Consider the following 17,625-nt stretch of genomic DNA (forward strand, 5'->3'; position numbering starts at 1 on the left):
AAAACTCTCTTTATTTCCAGTCAAGTAATTTATACATATAAACACTTTATATGGTTGTAGTTTCTGTAAGAAAAAAATCGCATGCTTTATGTATATATCAATTTTTCAATTTTGCGAGCTCAAGTTGCAACTTTATCTTTTATCACATTTTAAAGATAAACGTATGCGCGGTTCAGTACTAGTGTACGGTGGTTGCAATCGCGGAAAATTACGGGAAAATTTACTGAGTGGCTTTACGCTTTTATACCCCTTAATATGTCAACGCACTATTATTAAAAAATGTGACCGATGGGCATATCCGTAGTTATTATTTACTGGCAGTCAAAGGCACGCACCCAAAGCTAAACTCCGTGTGACGAATGTTCCAGTAATCTGAAGGGAGTCCAGTGAATGTGACCGAAGATCGCGCATGCGCAGTGTTGAAACGCACTGGGTGGCAAATATGGAGTGCATCAGTGACAATATATGCAGAAAAGATCACAGCTAAACGACCTTCGCTGGTAATCACTATATCTGCGGAAATATTGGGATAGATGTTCACAACAAATCAGTCTAGTGCGAAAATTAGGGACTGACGTTTGGAAAATATCGTTGGAAACACATCTCATGTTCGTTAAGGGCAAACTGCCCATCTTGTTTGCCTGTATATATGAATACGTGAAATAGTGCAATACTGACTCGTGTTTCAACGTCTGACGAGGTGGACATTTCACTAATTCGGTTTTGTGACTACGGGACATTTATCGGATCGAGTGATGACGAAATCCAGCCTTCAAAGATGGTGCGGATGAAGTAAACCACGAATTAACCGTGTTTCCATTAGCATTAGTTACCAACGCAACGTATGCAGTGACTTCAAAAATCACTTCCATGGACAAAACGCAGCGTTTGTTGTCCGTGAACACGGATACATTATGTAGACCGGAGTGTTTGCGATACGTGTAACCTGGGATCCCGTTACAATATGGAGTTCCCTTATTCACAGGTGTTAAGAGAACACCTCGGTAAGTACATCGAAATACACGACAGACTAATTAAATATGCTGACATCAATCCAGCTTATCATATGGGATTTTTAAAGAAATTACATGAATTTCTTAACTGTGTTGTGCTAATTGGCTCACAAACTAATTAGAACTATGGAAACCACTCACGTCCATGACTAAAACTAACCAATATAGGTGAATAATATGGCAAGGGATGGAGCAACTGTAATATTAGGGTGGGCTTGGCAGTTGCGATGTAACGCGACAGTACATTTCTTTTCTTTGTTTATTTTAATGTTATATTTTGTTGATGGTTTACAGTTCTTTAAAAAGCCACAGTCGTTGTGTGGGTTCGAATTCATTGTAAACAAACAATTGCATTATGCATTGTGTATACATTGTAAAGGACCCGTATCAAACACGACAGTTGACTTATTTATTTTGTTGCCAACCTTTTGAATCAGGGGTTCACTTTTTAAATACATAATAGCAACACAATGTATAGGGATATTCATTTTTGATCGAGCGGTGGTCGTCGCGCAGTGCGTCTTCAAATTTCATGTAAACAACAATGTATTTCACCAGATGTTGTATACGTCGCTATGAGTCCCATATTGAACAGAACGCGGCACGACAACCACCACCCTTAAAATTTATTTTAGCTTAGTTTTATGTTGTACATTTGTTTTCAAGAAGGCTCGGACGTTATTTATTATATAAAATGGCGGAACGAATGATCGAACACTATTTGGACAATAACAATACAGTATTGCGTCAATACTGTCGTAATAGATTTCCACAATGATTAATATGACCTTTGACCTGGCACAATCATTTCACCGCTGGTAGAAAATATATAATAAACAGACACTGACAGTGATTGTAAAATTTGCAAAAGCTGCTAAGACCAATAAACATAACATATAGAAATTGGTAGTATGTACCGGTAACCATAGCAATTGGTAATTATTCCATACGTTTAGACATTTCAGGAAATGTGCCTTCATCAGTGTAATACCTGTTAGTGAAAGATCATAGAAAACAGAACAATGGAATTAGAACATTAGATTCACAGGAATGATATAAATTGTTAATTCATTTAATTAGATTCCATAGTTCTAAGTATGTATGTTACTTTCTCTTCTGCATGTCTAAGCTGATCTTTACAATTAATAAAATATACCGCAGAAATGAACATATCTGAAATGCTTTCACCTAGAACAAATATAAAATGGCAGCAGATAAAGATGGTACTCTCGCCTGGTATACCGCAAATATTAAGCAAAGTGATTCCCCAGCCGACGTACTGTAGACCCAATATAAAAAATTTCCACATTAACTACACACAATACAATAAACCACATTATTGGTGCCGCAACTTGTTCTATTTTCTATTTATCAGTATTATAGAATCAAAAATATAATTAGTGTCCACAATAAAATGACATGTGTGACAATCACACGGAATGGAACCGTGGTCCTCTGAATTATCCCTCCCCCTGTGTAGACATTTCCTAAATAAATTGGTTCACATTGCCTTGCAGTTATTGGCAAGTGATCTACTATATTACTAGTTTCCTCATTCCCCTGTGAGTTGTTGTTGAAGTGTTTCTACATAATAGTTTTAATCTTAATGTTACCTACCGGTAGATGATGTGCTACCATATCATCTCGCAACAGTCTTCAAAGTAAGATTTATTCTCTAGTAGCCATGGGCAACCAAGTCGCTAGTCGCCAGAGTTTATTATGTTATACAATTACATAATAGTCTACACAGAAAAAACAATTATATGAAAATTCAGATATCTATTCAATAAAAAGGTCTTTGACCGAGGCACTGTGAATTTTCTACCCATACTATCTTGCTTGGCTCGTCATATCCGTCTTATCTCAGATTAAGCAACATGCAAACTCTGACTTTCTGGGCGGGAGGCGTCATTTTATTTTCATCATCAGAAACGATATACCGTGTATCACCTGATGCTGATTCACTAACAGCTTGAGGTTAACATTCAATCACATCGTTACACTATAAACTGATGGTTTATTATTCAGTGAATTTTGTAAAATATGCAGCAATCATTGTATGTTGTTGCATACAACGGATAACAAAATGCGAATATGCAAAGTGTTAAATTGTGGAAAGAAATGCTCTATATTATGTTTTATAATACAGAATGTTGGTGACCTAGATATTTTATTCAATCGCAATTCACTAAATTGAATCACCATGGCAACCAAAATGGTTGCAATCTAGAGAGTTGAACAATAGATTTTACTATAGCTATTACTCTATACAAAAACGGAAGTATGGAAGAGATAACATATAATGAGATATCCATTTCTCTAAAAAGCATAATATAAACACTTTATAATGACCAGCTGTCTGCACACCTTGTTTAGGTAGGTTTCACGCCTGTTAAGTTTATTATGCCATTAATAATATCTATAATGTGGTCCTGACTACAGCAGGTGGAAATTTACGCTGCTGCTCAGATCAAGTCTCTAATACTCAAATATTAATTCCAGTTCCATTTTACTGTGGATGCTTTTAGTACACTTGTTTTTTGTTTACAGGTTAATTTTGAATTTTCTCTAATTTGAGGTTGTTTGTAGCACTCTCACTTCTAAACACTGTCAGTACAAAAAAAAGAAACTTTAATTTGGTTGTTTAATGCAAATTTTGTACTACTAATGAGACTGCATGAATATGCAGTGCATTATGGGAAAGAACATACCATTGCAGTGAAAGCACACTGAATTGAATGCAATTTTTTTTAATGGTTTAACAATTGAATATTTGGATTCTTATGAATAACATTATAACTATTTCCTTCCATGTTACTGAGCGAAATTCTAAGATAATATCACCATAGAAACAAGTAAGAATATGTAAATGTAGACCAATTACCATGATATTTTGGACTCTTGAAAAGTTTTCCCATGACCCCAATTTATTTGTTTCATTTTTGGTGTCACATAGGTATTAATCCATAGTAATAAAAGCATGAAGAAAGTTATATATAATCATCATTTTGGTAAAAGCTGCCTTAATTATGATCGAGTACCACACATAATTTTGACAATTTACTAGCTTTTCCTGTAACTTTTCGCATATCTCTAAAAATTTATGATTATATCGTGTAAACATTCGTTGTGTGAGCACTTCCTGTGAACATGTGCAGTTTTGACGACTAAATTTTGCTTCTGTTATAAATTCTGAACATGGTTATATGTATTGGTCTTTCTACACTGTATCTTCATAGATGAAGGTCATGGTTTATAAGGGGAAACAGTCTGTCTTTGTCTTTTCAAGATATTTGGTTTAAATTCGTTTAAAATTGTCTTCTTTTTTGGTTACAATAACACAAATAATTATCTGATCATCTTCAAATTTGGGAATGTTATTTGGAAATTTCAACAAAGCTCAATTTTTGTGTGCCTAGCAGGTGCAATTTTGAAGACTTTTATACTGCTTATAACAAGAACCAGATGTTATTAGTATACCCTCCAAAATCTGTTAGTTAGATAAGTATAGATGATGTTTGTTTTTTTGAGTATAAATCGAAAAATGTGACAAGTGCAGTATAGTTTTTCCCATTTTTTTCAAATCTGGCTAATATTTAATTTTGCTTATTTATTGAAAATAGATTTTTTTCTGACAACAAACCTAATAGCTATGGTGTAATTTAAACTGATGCACATCGTCAGCTGAAACATATATATTTTGTTGTTGGACTTAATTCACTATCATTTCCAAATATTCAGGTACTGTGAAATACTTTATTTTAGCTGGAATTAATTTTCGCTGAAAAATAATTTTTGTGTGTTTTGTATGGAATTTATTTTCACTGATTTCTGGCGAGTTGAATGCAAAATATAGAAAAAAAAAAGGTATATTCGCTGGATTTTATTTTCATTCATTCCTGCAGCCAAAATTTATAGCGAAAATTAATTCTAAGTGAAAATAAAGTATAACACTCATGTATGGAAATATGTTCAATTTGTTATTTTTATTTTTTGGTGCAATTTTGGATTTTTGTTGTATTTTGTTCAATAATATGAGGTTATCCAGAGTAGGATTTTAAGCGTTGTGACGATTGTATTGACTGATGCATGGTGGAGGTTGATATTATCGTGTTCTGCCCGCGTATATACATTGTGTTTTTCTCAATATTATACATCGTTTTCGTGCTTGTAATAACATAATGAGATATAACAGCGTGAAAGTGCAATAACAAGGTTTTGTGCAGTTCAAACATTTCATCCATGAATGGAATTCTATTTCCATTTTGCAATATACAATATAGTCCTAGTATAACTTACCTTCCAAGCTGGCTATAACACAGCTGGCTTTGGCTAGAAACTTATAATTTTTAAGCGAGAGATATTGTCATCAATAATTTAATTATATTTTTAGTAGTATTCCCCTACATTACTACTGGTAATATGAGAAATATCCTGACTGAATACGTAATTTAGATATTTAACCCTGCGTAAAGCTAGTTAAATTTCAACTCACACTCTGACTGTACTGTAGTTTTTCTATGTCTGATGTAAACAAGAGAAAGCGTTGGAATATGACAGCTGAAATGCATGCAATGCTGGTAATTTAGTTTACCAAAATAATGAAAACTTGAAAAATATAATGAAAATACATTTTGAACATATCCAAATATTTCTTTTGTGGAACACTAAATTCTAATATTTATGGTTCTAAATGTATAATTTTAATAGAAATAAATAATGATGAAAGTACATGATGTTGGTAAAGTAATATTGGAATACTGTAAAAAAATGTGTTGCCATGGAAATAATTCTGGCTGCCTTATGTCTCTCTGGATCTAAAGCGTAATTGGTTCTGGAAAATCATGACAGAAAAGAAAAAGTCAGGTTCAGGAATAAGGATTGCCTGTAATTATCCATATTACCATGACAACAACATCTATTCATCAAATATTTAATTTCAGTGTCTGAGCTATTAAAGCGTTCTGCCAGGCAAATATTATTATTGAGCAGAAAATTAAGTATATAAATGACTTTTTTTCTTGTAGACGATGAGGAGGAAGAGAAAAGTGATAATGAAGATTGTTTTTTCAATGCACATGGTTCTGCTGGTAAAGGAGATATCCCAACATTGATGAATGCTATCACACAGGATCCAAGTGTTTTGGAATATCAGGATACTCAAGGTATTCATCAATTTATATTTTTAGTCCCCGTTCGGACGCAGTCCGAAAACGGGGACTTATGTTTTGCCCTGTGTGCGTCCGTGCGTCCGTCCGTCCGTGATCACCTGTATCTCGAACATGCATGGACCGATTAAGTTCAAACTTCACTCATACATCACACATTATATGGGACATATGCACATGCATTTTTTTCATGATCTGATTAACGATAGCCGAATAGCGGCCATTTTAAGGCCGAAAATGCATCAAAATCGCACATTTTCACCATTCCGGACCCGGATCTCAGTTATGCATGGACGGATTTTGTTCAAATTTGGTACATACATTAAACATAATAGGACCTTGATGCACGTCATTTTGTTTTTTGGATCGGTTTCGAAATGGCCGACTGGCGGCCATTTTGTTTTAAAGAATTCAGTTCTGGATCCGTATCTGAGACATGCTTGGATTGATCGAGTTCAAACTTCACACACACAAGGTACATCTTGTCACAAATATGTATGTGCATTTGTTTCATGATCTCATTAACGATAGTCAAATGGCGGCCGCTTTAAGGCCGAAAATGCATTGAAATCGCACATTTTCACCATTCCGAACATGGATCTCAGTTATGCATGGACGGATTTCATTCAAATTTGGTACATACATTAAACATAATAGGACCTTGATGCACGTCATTTTTTTTTTTCGGATCAAGTTCGAAATGGCCGACTGGCATCCATTTTGTTTTAAAGAATTCTATTCTGGATCCGTATCCGAGACATGTCTGGATTGATCAAGTTCAAACTTCACACACACAAGGTACATCATGTCACAAATATGTATGTGCATTTGTTTCATGATCTCATTAACGATAGCCAAATGGGGGCCGCTTTAAGGCCGAAAATGCATTGAAATCGCACATTTTCACCATTCCGGACCCGTATCTCAGTTATGCATGGATGGATTTTGTTCAAATTTGGTACATACATTAAACATAATAGGACCTTGATGCACGTCTTTTTCTTTTTCGGATCAAGTTCGAAATGGCCGACTGGCGGCCATTTTGTTAAAGAATTCAGTTCTGAATCCGTATCCAAGACATGTCTGGATTGATCAAGTTCAAACTTCACACACACATAGTACATCATGTCACAAATAGATATGTGCATTTGTTTCATGATCTGCTTAACAATAGTGGAATGATGGCCATTTTAAGGCCGAAAATGCATCAAAATTACGTATTTTCACAATTCCAGAACCGGATCTCAGTCATGCATGGATGGATTTTGTTCAGATTTAGCACAATGTGTTGTACATATGCAGGTGCATTTCGGTCATGATCTGCTTTGAATGTATATGTCACTCAAATATGAACGGAACGGGGACGTGTCATTGACAATGACTTGTAGGGTTATGATTTAGGAAATTATATGTTTGTTTTTTTCTCATTCATCCAGTGATGCATGATCTCCCTGTGGTTGTTGCATTTATTGGCTTCAGCATGGAATTAGTCTGAGGACAAATACTCCCACCCCTGTCCTGCCATGGACAGTTCTACCTAGGGTTCACTTTGACCCTGCCCCTGGACTTAATGGAAAGATCAAAGCCACAGGTCAAATATCCTACTTAGGATTGACAGTGACCCTGGCATGGACTTAATAGAAAGGCCAAAGCCACAGGTCAAATATCCTATTTTGGGTTGACCCCTACCCTGCCATGAACTTAACAGAAAGGCCAAAGCCACTGGTCAAATATCCTACTTAGGGATGACTGTGACCCTGCCAAGGACTTTAACGGAAAGGCCAAAGCCACAGGTCAAATATCTTACTTAGGGTTGACCGTGACCCTGCCATGAACTTAACAGAAAGGCCAAAGCCACTGGTCAAATATCCTACTTAGGGTTGACTGTGACCCTGCCATGGACTTAATGGAAAAGCCAAAGCCACAGGTCAAATATCATACTTATGGTTGACCGTGACCCTGCCATGGACTTAATGGAAGGGCCAAAGCCACGGGTCAAATATCCTACTTAGTGTTGACCCTGACCCTGCCATGGACTTAATAGAAAGGCCAAAGCCACAGGTCAAATATCCCACTTAGGGTTGACCATGACCCTACCATAGACTTAATGGAAAGGCTAAAGCCACGGGTCAAATATCCTACTTAGGGTTGACCCTGACCCTGCCATGGACTTAATGGAAAGGCCAAAGCCACTGGTCAAATATCCTACTTAGGGTTGACTGTGACCCTGCCATGGACTTAATGGAAAAGCCAAAGCCACAGGTCAAATATCATACTTATGGTTGACCGTGACCCTGCCATGGACTTAATGGAAGGGCCAAAGCCACGGGTCAAATATCCTACTTAGGGTTGACCGTGACTCTGCCATGGACTTAATAGGAAGTTCAAAGCAGCAGGTCAAATATCATACTTAGGGTTGACCGTGATCCTGCCATAGACTGTGATGTTTAGTGTCTGGACATGCTTCTTGGCATATGATACTTTTAACTTTACAATATATTTAATTGTTGCAATTATCAGAATTGTTAATTATTACATATAGTGACTTTAATAAATAATGTCCTTTTAATATAATTTTCCAAGGTATGACTCCTTTAACCCATGCCGTAGCTGGTGAACAGTTAGAAACCATGAAATTATTGGTGAAGATGGGAGCATCTATCAATACACAGGATGTACAGGGTCGTACTCCTCTCTCTGTGGCAGCATACCAGGTAAGCACTCGTCCAAGTTAGAACTCCTCTCTCTCTGGATGCTACCAGGTAAGCACTCGTCCAAGTTAGAACTCCTCTCTGTGTGGCAGCATACAAGGTAAGCACTGGTCCAAGTTAGAACTCCTCTCTCTGTGGCAGCATACCAGGAAAGCACTGTCCAAGTTAGAACTCCTCTCTCTGTGGCAGCATACCAGGTAAGCACTCGTCCAAGTTAGAACTCCTCTCTGTGTGGCAGCATACAAGGTAAGCAGTGGTCCAAGTTAGAACTCCTCTCTCTGTGGCAGCATACCAGGTAAGCACTCGTCCAAGTTAGAACTCCTCTCTCTGTGGCAGCATACCAGGTAAGCACTGGTCCAAGTTAGAACTCCTCTCTGTGTGGCAGTATACCAGGTAAGCACTGGTCCAAGTTAGAACTCCTCTCTGTGTGGCAGTATACCAGGTAAGCACTGGTCCAAGTTAGAGATCCTCTCTGTGTGGCAGCATACCAGGTAAGCACTCGTCCAAGTTAGAACTCCTCTCTCTGTGGCAGCATACCAGGTAAGCACTGGTCCAAGTTAGAACTCCTCTCTCTCTGGCTGCTACCAGGTAAGCACTGGTCCAAGTTAGAACTCCTCTCTCTGTGGCTGCTACCAGGTAAGCACTGGTCCAAGTTAGAACTCCTCTCTCTCTGGCTGCTACCAGGTAAGCACTGGTCCAAGTTAGAACTCCTCTCTCTCTCTGGCTGCTACCAGGTAAGCACTGGTCCAAGTTAGAACTCCTCTCTCTCTGGCTGATACCAGGTAAGCACTCGTCCAAGTTAGAACTCCTCTTTCTCTGGGTGCTACCAGGTAAGCACTGGTCCAAGTTAGAACTCCTCTCTCTCTCTGGCTGCTACCAGGTCAGCACTCGTCCAAGTTAGAACTCCTCTCTCTCTCTGGCTGCTACCAGGTAAGCACTCGTCCAAGTTAGAACTCCTCTCTCTGTGGCAGCATACCAGGTAAGCACTGGTCCAAGTTAGAACTCCTCTCTCTCTGGCTGCTACCAGGTAAGCACTGGTCCAAGTTAGAACTCCTCTCTCTCTCTGGCTGCTACCAGGTAAGCACTGGTCCAAGTTAGAACTCCTCTCTCTCTGGCTGATACCAGGTAAGCACTCGTCCAAGTTAGAACTCCTCTTTCTCTGGGTGCTACCAGGTAAGCACTGGTCCAAGTTAGAACTCCTCTCTCTCTCTGGCTGCTACCAGGTAAGCACTCGTCCAAGTTAGAACTCCTCTCTCTCTCTGGCTGCTACCAGGTAAGCACTCGTCCAAGTTAGAACTCCTCTCTCTCTCTGGCTGCTACCAGATAAGCACTCGTCCAAGTTAGAACTCCTCTCTCTCTCTGGCTGCTACCAGGTAAGCACTCGTCCAAGTTAGAACTCCTCTCTCTCTGGCTGCTACCAGGTAAGCACTCGTCCAAGTTAGAACTGCTACAACAAGTATGTTCAACGATTACCATTTATTAAAAAATGTTTTTGAATACATACATTAAAGGTTGAATTGGATCAACAAAACAGAAAACAAAACATTTCCCCATTCTATCGTATGTGGAGTATCGTACCGATATTCAAAATTCCCTGGGCACATTTTTCAAACTGATACTTTTGATTTTTAAGCCTACATGTGTAGTATAATTTTTGTGTTTTCTGCTGACAGGGTTGGTATGCTGGTGTCGTATTCTTACTTCGTAATGGTGCTAAGCAATACATAGCAGACAAAACAGGAAGACTACCATTGCATGCTGCAACATATGCCAGTGATACAAGGTATGTAACAATGGATTCTGTTGTGTCATGGTGAATCTGTTTAAAAAAATATTACATTTATGGTTAAGATATTTTAATATATATTTTTAGTTCCTGTTCGGACGCAGTCGGAAAACGGGGACTTACATGTGTGTTTGGACCCTTGTGCGTCCGTGCGTGCGTCCAGACATGTATCTTAGAAATGCCTGGACCAATCGTAATCAAACTTCACACATGCATCATACATGATATTATACATATGCACATCAATTTGTTTCACGATCTGATTCGAGATGGCCGAATGGCGGCCATTTTTGTGCTATAAAATCATCAAAATCAAGCATTTCTTGGCTGTTTACAGATGGATTTTGTTCAAACTTGGTATAAACATTAGACATTATGGGACCTTAATGCAAATAATTTTGTTTTTCAGATAAGATTCAAAATAGCCGACTGGTGGCCATTTTGTTTTAATGAATGTGGTTCTCGTGCCATATCTCTGACTTGCTTTCACTGATCATATTCAAATTTTAAAAATATTCATAATACATCATGTCATAGATAGACAGATACAAATGTATATTGGTTTGACGATCCTATTCAAAATGGCCGAATGGTGGCCATTTTTGTGCTGAAAAAAAATCATCAAATATCAAGCATTTCTGGCATTTATGGATGGATTTCGTTCAAACCTGGTACATACATTAGACATCACGGGTTCCTGATGCACATCATTTTATTTTTCAGATCGGATTCAAAATGGCTGTCTGGTGGCCATTTTGTTTCAATGAATGGGCTTCTAGACCCATATCTCTGACTTAATTTGACTGATTATGTTCAAATTTTTAGCTCCGCTGTCGACTTTGTCGAGCGGAGCTTATCATATGAGTGATTGTCCGTCGTCGTCCGTCGTCCGTCGTCGTCGTCCGTGTCAATGTTTAACTTTTTCGACTTCTCCTTGAAAACTACAAGCCTAAATGCTTTGATACTTGCTATATATGTACCTTGGGTAGACCTCTCTTAGGTTTGTTAATTTCATGTTGATATCTTTAATTCTCTAATTTTGGTGAATATTTTTGTCATTTCTGGTAAAAACTGATATTTTCGACTTCTTGTTAAAAACCGCAAGTGCAATTGCTTTGATATTACATCTATAGGTACTACATGTGGACCTCTCTCAGATTTGTTAATTTTGTAATGATATCTTTAATTCTTTAATTTTGGTGAATATTTTTGTCATTTTTTAGTAAAAACTGATATTTTCGACTTCTTGATAAAAACCGCAAGTCCAATTGCTTTGATACTACATATATAGGTACTACATGTGGACCTCTCTCAGATTTGTTCATTTTGTGATGATATCTTCAATTCTCTAATTTTGGTGAATATTTTTGTCATTTTTGGTAAAAACTGATATTTTCGACTTCTTGTTAAAAACCGCAAGTGCAATTGCTTTGATATTACATATATAGGTACTACATGTGTACCTCTCTCAGATTTGTTCATTTTGTAATGATATCTTTAATTCTCTAATTTTGGTGAATATTTTTGTCATTTTTGGTAAAAACTGATATTTTCGACTTCTTGTTAAAAACCGCAAGTGCAATTGCTTTGATATTACATATATAGGTACTACATGTGGACCTCTCTCAGATTTGTTCATTTTGTAATGATATCTTTAATTCTCTAATTTTGGTGAATATTTTTGTCATTTTTGGTAAAAACTGATATTTTCGAAAAACCGCAAGTGCAAATGCTTTGATATTACATATATAGGTACTACATGTGGACCTCTCTCAGATTTGTTCGTTTTGTGATGATATCTTCAATTCTCTAATTTTGGTGAACATTTTTGTCATTTTTGGTAAAAAGTGATATTTTCGACTTCTTGTTAAAAACCGCAAGTGCAATTGCTTTGATATTACATATATAGGTACTACATGTGGACCTCTCTCAGATTTGTTCATTTTGTAATGATATCTTTAATTCTCTAATTTTGGTGAATATTTTTGTCATTTTTGGTAAAAACTGATATTTTCGAAAAACCGCAAGTGCAAATGCTTTGATATTACATATATAGGTACTACATGTGGACCTCTCTCAGATTTGTTCATTTTGTAATGATATCGTTAATTCTCTAATTTTGGTGAATATTTTTGTCATTTTTTGGTGAAAAGTGATATTTTCGACTTCTTGTTAAAAACCGCAAGTCCAATTGCTTTGATACTACATATATAGGTACTACATGTGGACCTCTCTCAGATTTGTTCATTTTGTAATGATATCCTTAATTCTCTAATTTTGGTGAATATTTTTGTCATTTTTTGGTGAAAAGTGATATTTTCGACTTCTTGTTAAAAACCCAAACTTCAATTGCTTTGATATTACATATATAGACACTACATGTATACCTTTCTCAGATTTGTTCATTTCGTGATGATATCTTCAATTCTCTAATTTTGGTGAACATTTTTGTCATTTTTGGTAAAAAGTGATATTTTCGACTTCTTGTTAAAAACTGTAAGTCCGATTGCTTTGATACTATTCATATTGTTCATTTTCTAATGATGTCTTCACTTCTTTAATTGAAATGTGCATTGCTAACAGCGGAGCTATCTCAGCCGATAGGCTGCTTGTTAATATTCATTATACCTCATGTCATAGATATACAGATATATTGGTTTGACAATCCTATTCAAAAAGGCCAAATGGTTTCCATTTTTGTGCTAAAAAATCATCAAATATCAAACATTTCTGGCATTTATGGATGGATTTTATTCAAACTTGTAACATACATTAGACATTACAGGTTCCTGATGCACGTCATTTTATTTTTCAGATTGGATACAAAATGGCTGACTGGTGGCCATTTTGTTTTAATGATTGGGCTTCTAGAGCCATATCTCTGACATGCTTTGACTGCATTATATTCAAATTTTATATATTCATTATACATCATGTTAGATAGATAGATGTATTCAAAATGACTGATTTTGAATGCTGTCCCAGAGCAATATCTCTCAATATGGACAAGTACTTGTTTGACGATCTGATACAAATGTCAATCATTTTAATGTTAAAAAATCATCATAATCATATTCCTGACATGGTTATATTCCAGCTATATTACTATAAACAAAACTATATATCTTAAATTCGATAACTAATGGGGACTGTGCCATGCATGGCTTGTTATTATATATTTTTATTGTGTATTATATATTTTTATTGTGTATCCGTGCTTCCATCCGTGCGTGCCTCCGTGCGTCCAGACCTGTATCTTAGAAATGCCTGGACCAATCATAATCAAACTTCACACATACATCATACATGATATTATACATATGCACATCAATTTGTTTCACGATCTGATCTGAATTGATACAATAATAACTCTGTAACTTGATTTCAGGACGATATCACTGTTACTACAGAACCTTAGTGTAGAGGATGTGAATGAACAAGACAGTGAAGGCATGACTGCCTTACATTGGGCAGCATTCCATAACCAGCCACAGCATGTGCAGTTACTTATGTTGAAAGGTAGTGACATCTACAACACTGATATAGATGGAAAAACAGCATTACATTGGGCAGCACAGGTAAGTAATCTTCTGTGTCACTACATGCTGCTATACACACCATTTTGCATGTATCAAGTCTGTAATCACATTTCGGGATTACCATAGTCAAACTGACTTGTAGCTTTGGTTGTCTTATACCAAGTGCCACTTAAGGGAGAGATGCAGGTTCGTGGGCGCTCAGAGTGAATTTTGTTGTTGCTTTTTTGCTTTTGTCATTGTTGGAACATACTCAAAAATCAATTTTAAAATATAGGAAACCGAGGCAGGCATATGTGATTAAAAGTTCCGAAAGTTTGTTTGCGTTGCTCTTTGATTGACAAGTCACTGTTAATGTTATATGCAAATGATTGCTAGCCTCAATTACGGAGCAGCGGTGTGCGACTTCCTGTCCTGGCTCTCTGTTTACTTACCTCAAGCGCGATCGACTAGCTGACTACAAAAAAAAAAAAGACAAGACGTAGACTCTTCTAGCATGCAAGCGAAATGAAACAAAACATACACTTGTAACTGATAAGTAAACTTTTTCACTCTTAAATTAATTGATTTTTCATTTATTTTCATGTAGGAGGTAGCGTCGAAAGGGTGATTTAATTTTCGCACAAAACAAGGCCACAATTTTTTTTTTTTTCTTGGTGCATAGATTTCAAGCTTTTTTGCATTGTGGCCGAAACTAAAAAATGTTTCCACACATTTTTACTCCAACGGCATTTTAACACTGAGGTGAACATTTGTTGTTTCGCTGTAACGATTATCATGCTGATAGAATTGCAATGCAATTGACAAACAACACCGCTGTTACTGTCATCGATAACTAACTTTTCAGTGTCAAAATACACAAACGTAAAATACTCGGTTAATTAAAAACAAAAATATAAGATGCTGTTTTTAAACACCGCGGGAAAATCATGCACTCTGCGATGCCATCTTGGTTTTCTTAATCGAAAACCTCCTTGTCAGCTAGCATGCTCCGGTAGCGATGTCGCAAACTACGCTGTATGGCCGTGATTGGCGACCTCTGGTACTAAGGAACTCTACGAATGAGGTATTTCCAGAGGTCAGGGTTCAACCTGTCTCGTCTGTAGTTGAATGAAACCTGCCTCGATTTACAATAGTTCCCCTTCCAATGTGACTTTATTTCGAATTTGTTTCACCGGCGTTTGGGTGATTGAGTACTAAAAACTGCGAATAGCCGTTGTGTAGTCAAATATGAGGGCCCATTTCAACATGGTCGTCTAACTTTGCGCGGTCCCCGGAAACTGCGTCATACAAAGTATTTTTTAAAAGGTTTGAGGGAAGGTAAATTTAGACTCAACCCACCCAATGGCATTCGCTATGTTTATATAACTAAATGAATATCTCATCGGCTTTACGTAATCAATTGTGTCCCTCCCTCAGTGGAATTGACAGTTTTCACGCAAGGTTAAGACTTTGCGGACAATTTTTCGTCCGTTTCTCTCGAATTGTGAATATTTTTATTTAATTTTTTTACCTGACGATTTAACATCGGCAAATTACGGTGTATGGTGTATTTCTATGAGTTTCTGTTACACATATGAAGCGAATGATTCGTTTTAAAACTTTTTTTTACAAAATGGCGATTATCTCAGTTTCATTTTTTACTGAAAATTTCAACTTTAAAACTATTTAACTTCTAGACGGTTCATTTGTTTTTAATGAAATTTCCAGGGGTCATTATTCAGGTCTATCCTAAGTAAATGGCTTCGTATGGTTTCACTGTCCTCACTGGAACAGAAACAATAGAGCTGCCAATTAGCGGCTCTGTTAACTGTGAATGATTTATAAAATGTGAATGTTTCAAAGAGCACTGTGTAAAAACTTTTCAATGGAAACACTAATAAATAAGCCATTATGTTCCTAGTAAACAGAAGTTTTAAATAAGTTTTCTTAAATTAAAATCAGTGTATGCATTATTGTAAACCATAAAACTCAAAAGTTTAAATAAAACTCTTTCAAATGATATATAACTTGATTGGTAAAAAGTATATTTTACTCGTGTAATTACAGTAATTAAATTAGAAACATAGTCTCCCAGCCTGCATCTCTACCTTAAAAGACAAGCAATCACACAAGTTTTAGCAGAGAATCCTATGTTTTTCCCAAAATCAATTCATTACAGGTTCTAGCCCTTGGTCAGACAACTATACATAACTCTCTTGTTACTATGACTACAAGCTATCACAACTAGTTGAGATCAATCATGTTGATACAGTCAAACTTAGAGACAACCACTTGTTTGTTTAATATATTCCAAAGTTCTATTCATTTTAATGCTATTAAATACACTCTGACTATTCAACGCCAGTGCTCATACAGTGAAAATATACATGCGATAAACAACGATAAAATAAAATAATAATAAACATAATCAAAGCTGTACACATCATTGATTTAAATCAATATGGCCACCAAAACCATGTGGTGACTTAACATCAGCATAGAGAATTTGAAACAAGCTCAGGAAAGAAAAACACTGAAGAAGAAAAATAATCGAAAATAGACTTAGACTTGTAAGTAACGATGGATACATTTGCAGTGATTCGTGTGGCTATCAATGTAATTGTAAGTTTTCTTTGATTAGAATGGTTGTGAGCCGTGCTGTTCTGTGTTGATAAGATGTCAAAATAGTGGACATAGACTAGTGAACATTATAGACTCTTCTGGTAAGACATGTGTGCATTTAGCTGCTGCGTCTGGACATCACAAGGTACTTAAGGAATTATTTGATATACAGGGGGTCAACTTTGAAGCTGGGGATCCAGATGACAGGTATGTTCCATCTATATTTGCTTTTTTTATGAAGGCTGGACCAAAATGAAAATTTAATATCATTTTCAATAATCAGTCCTACTATGTTAAGGTGTAAGTTTTAAGTGTATTGTAATTGCTGGGAACTGTAAATGGGCTGTCAGTCTCATTGGTTACCAAAACTGAATAAATAAAAATAAATACCCATGAACAACCTTAACAGGTGGTGGTTGTCGTGTAACACGTGTTCAAATTTTTAGTAAACAAATTTTGTATTTTAAAGAACCATGACCTTCCTTAAGTGTTTATGATGTTGAGAATAGATGGAAATGCTGCTATTGTCACCATGCATGTTATTGGTGGTGTTATTACAAGTGCTTTACTTTACATTTAATGGTCACTAGTCCCAGAGGTAACATGCATTGCTGTATTTTTTCAATGAAGTAAATCATTTATTTTGTAATCAATATCATTTGTAATGTATCTTCCAAATCCCATGGGATTACTAGACTTGGTTTCAATGTCAACTTATTGAGAGGATTGTAGTACAGTCTATGTGTACATTTGCAAACATACCAATAAAATACATAAATTATCTTAACAGAAAATAAGATGTCAGAT

At 36.4% G+C, this 17,625-nt stretch overlaps 1 protein-coding gene across 1 annotated transcript in view; it reads left to right on the plus strand.

The window, feature by feature from the left end:
• The first annotated feature begins 436 nt into the window (after positions 1-436).
• Positions 437-17,625, plus strand: part of LOC102808570 (uncharacterized) — a 35,638-nt gene continuing 18,449 nt past the window's right edge. The window contains exons 1-6 of the mRNA XM_085504235.1: positions 437-1,004; positions 6,041-6,178; positions 8,765-8,895; positions 10,566-10,675; positions 14,067-14,256; positions 16,838-17,025. Coding sequence (XP_085360361.1) covers positions 965-1,004; positions 6,041-6,178; positions 8,765-8,895; positions 10,566-10,675; positions 14,067-14,256; positions 16,838-17,025 — 797 coding nt within the window. The 5' untranslated portion in view covers positions 437-964. The remainder of the gene's footprint in view (positions 1,005-6,040; positions 6,179-8,764; positions 8,896-10,565; positions 10,676-14,066; positions 14,257-16,837; positions 17,026-17,625) is intronic.

Source organism: Saccoglossus kowalevskii, chromosome 10 (genome assembly GCF_978046115.1).
Source record: "Saccoglossus kowalevskii chromosome 10, keSacKowa6.1, whole genome shotgun sequence".
Lineage (NCBI taxonomy): Eukaryota > Metazoa > Hemichordata > Enteropneusta > Harrimaniidae > Saccoglossus > Saccoglossus kowalevskii.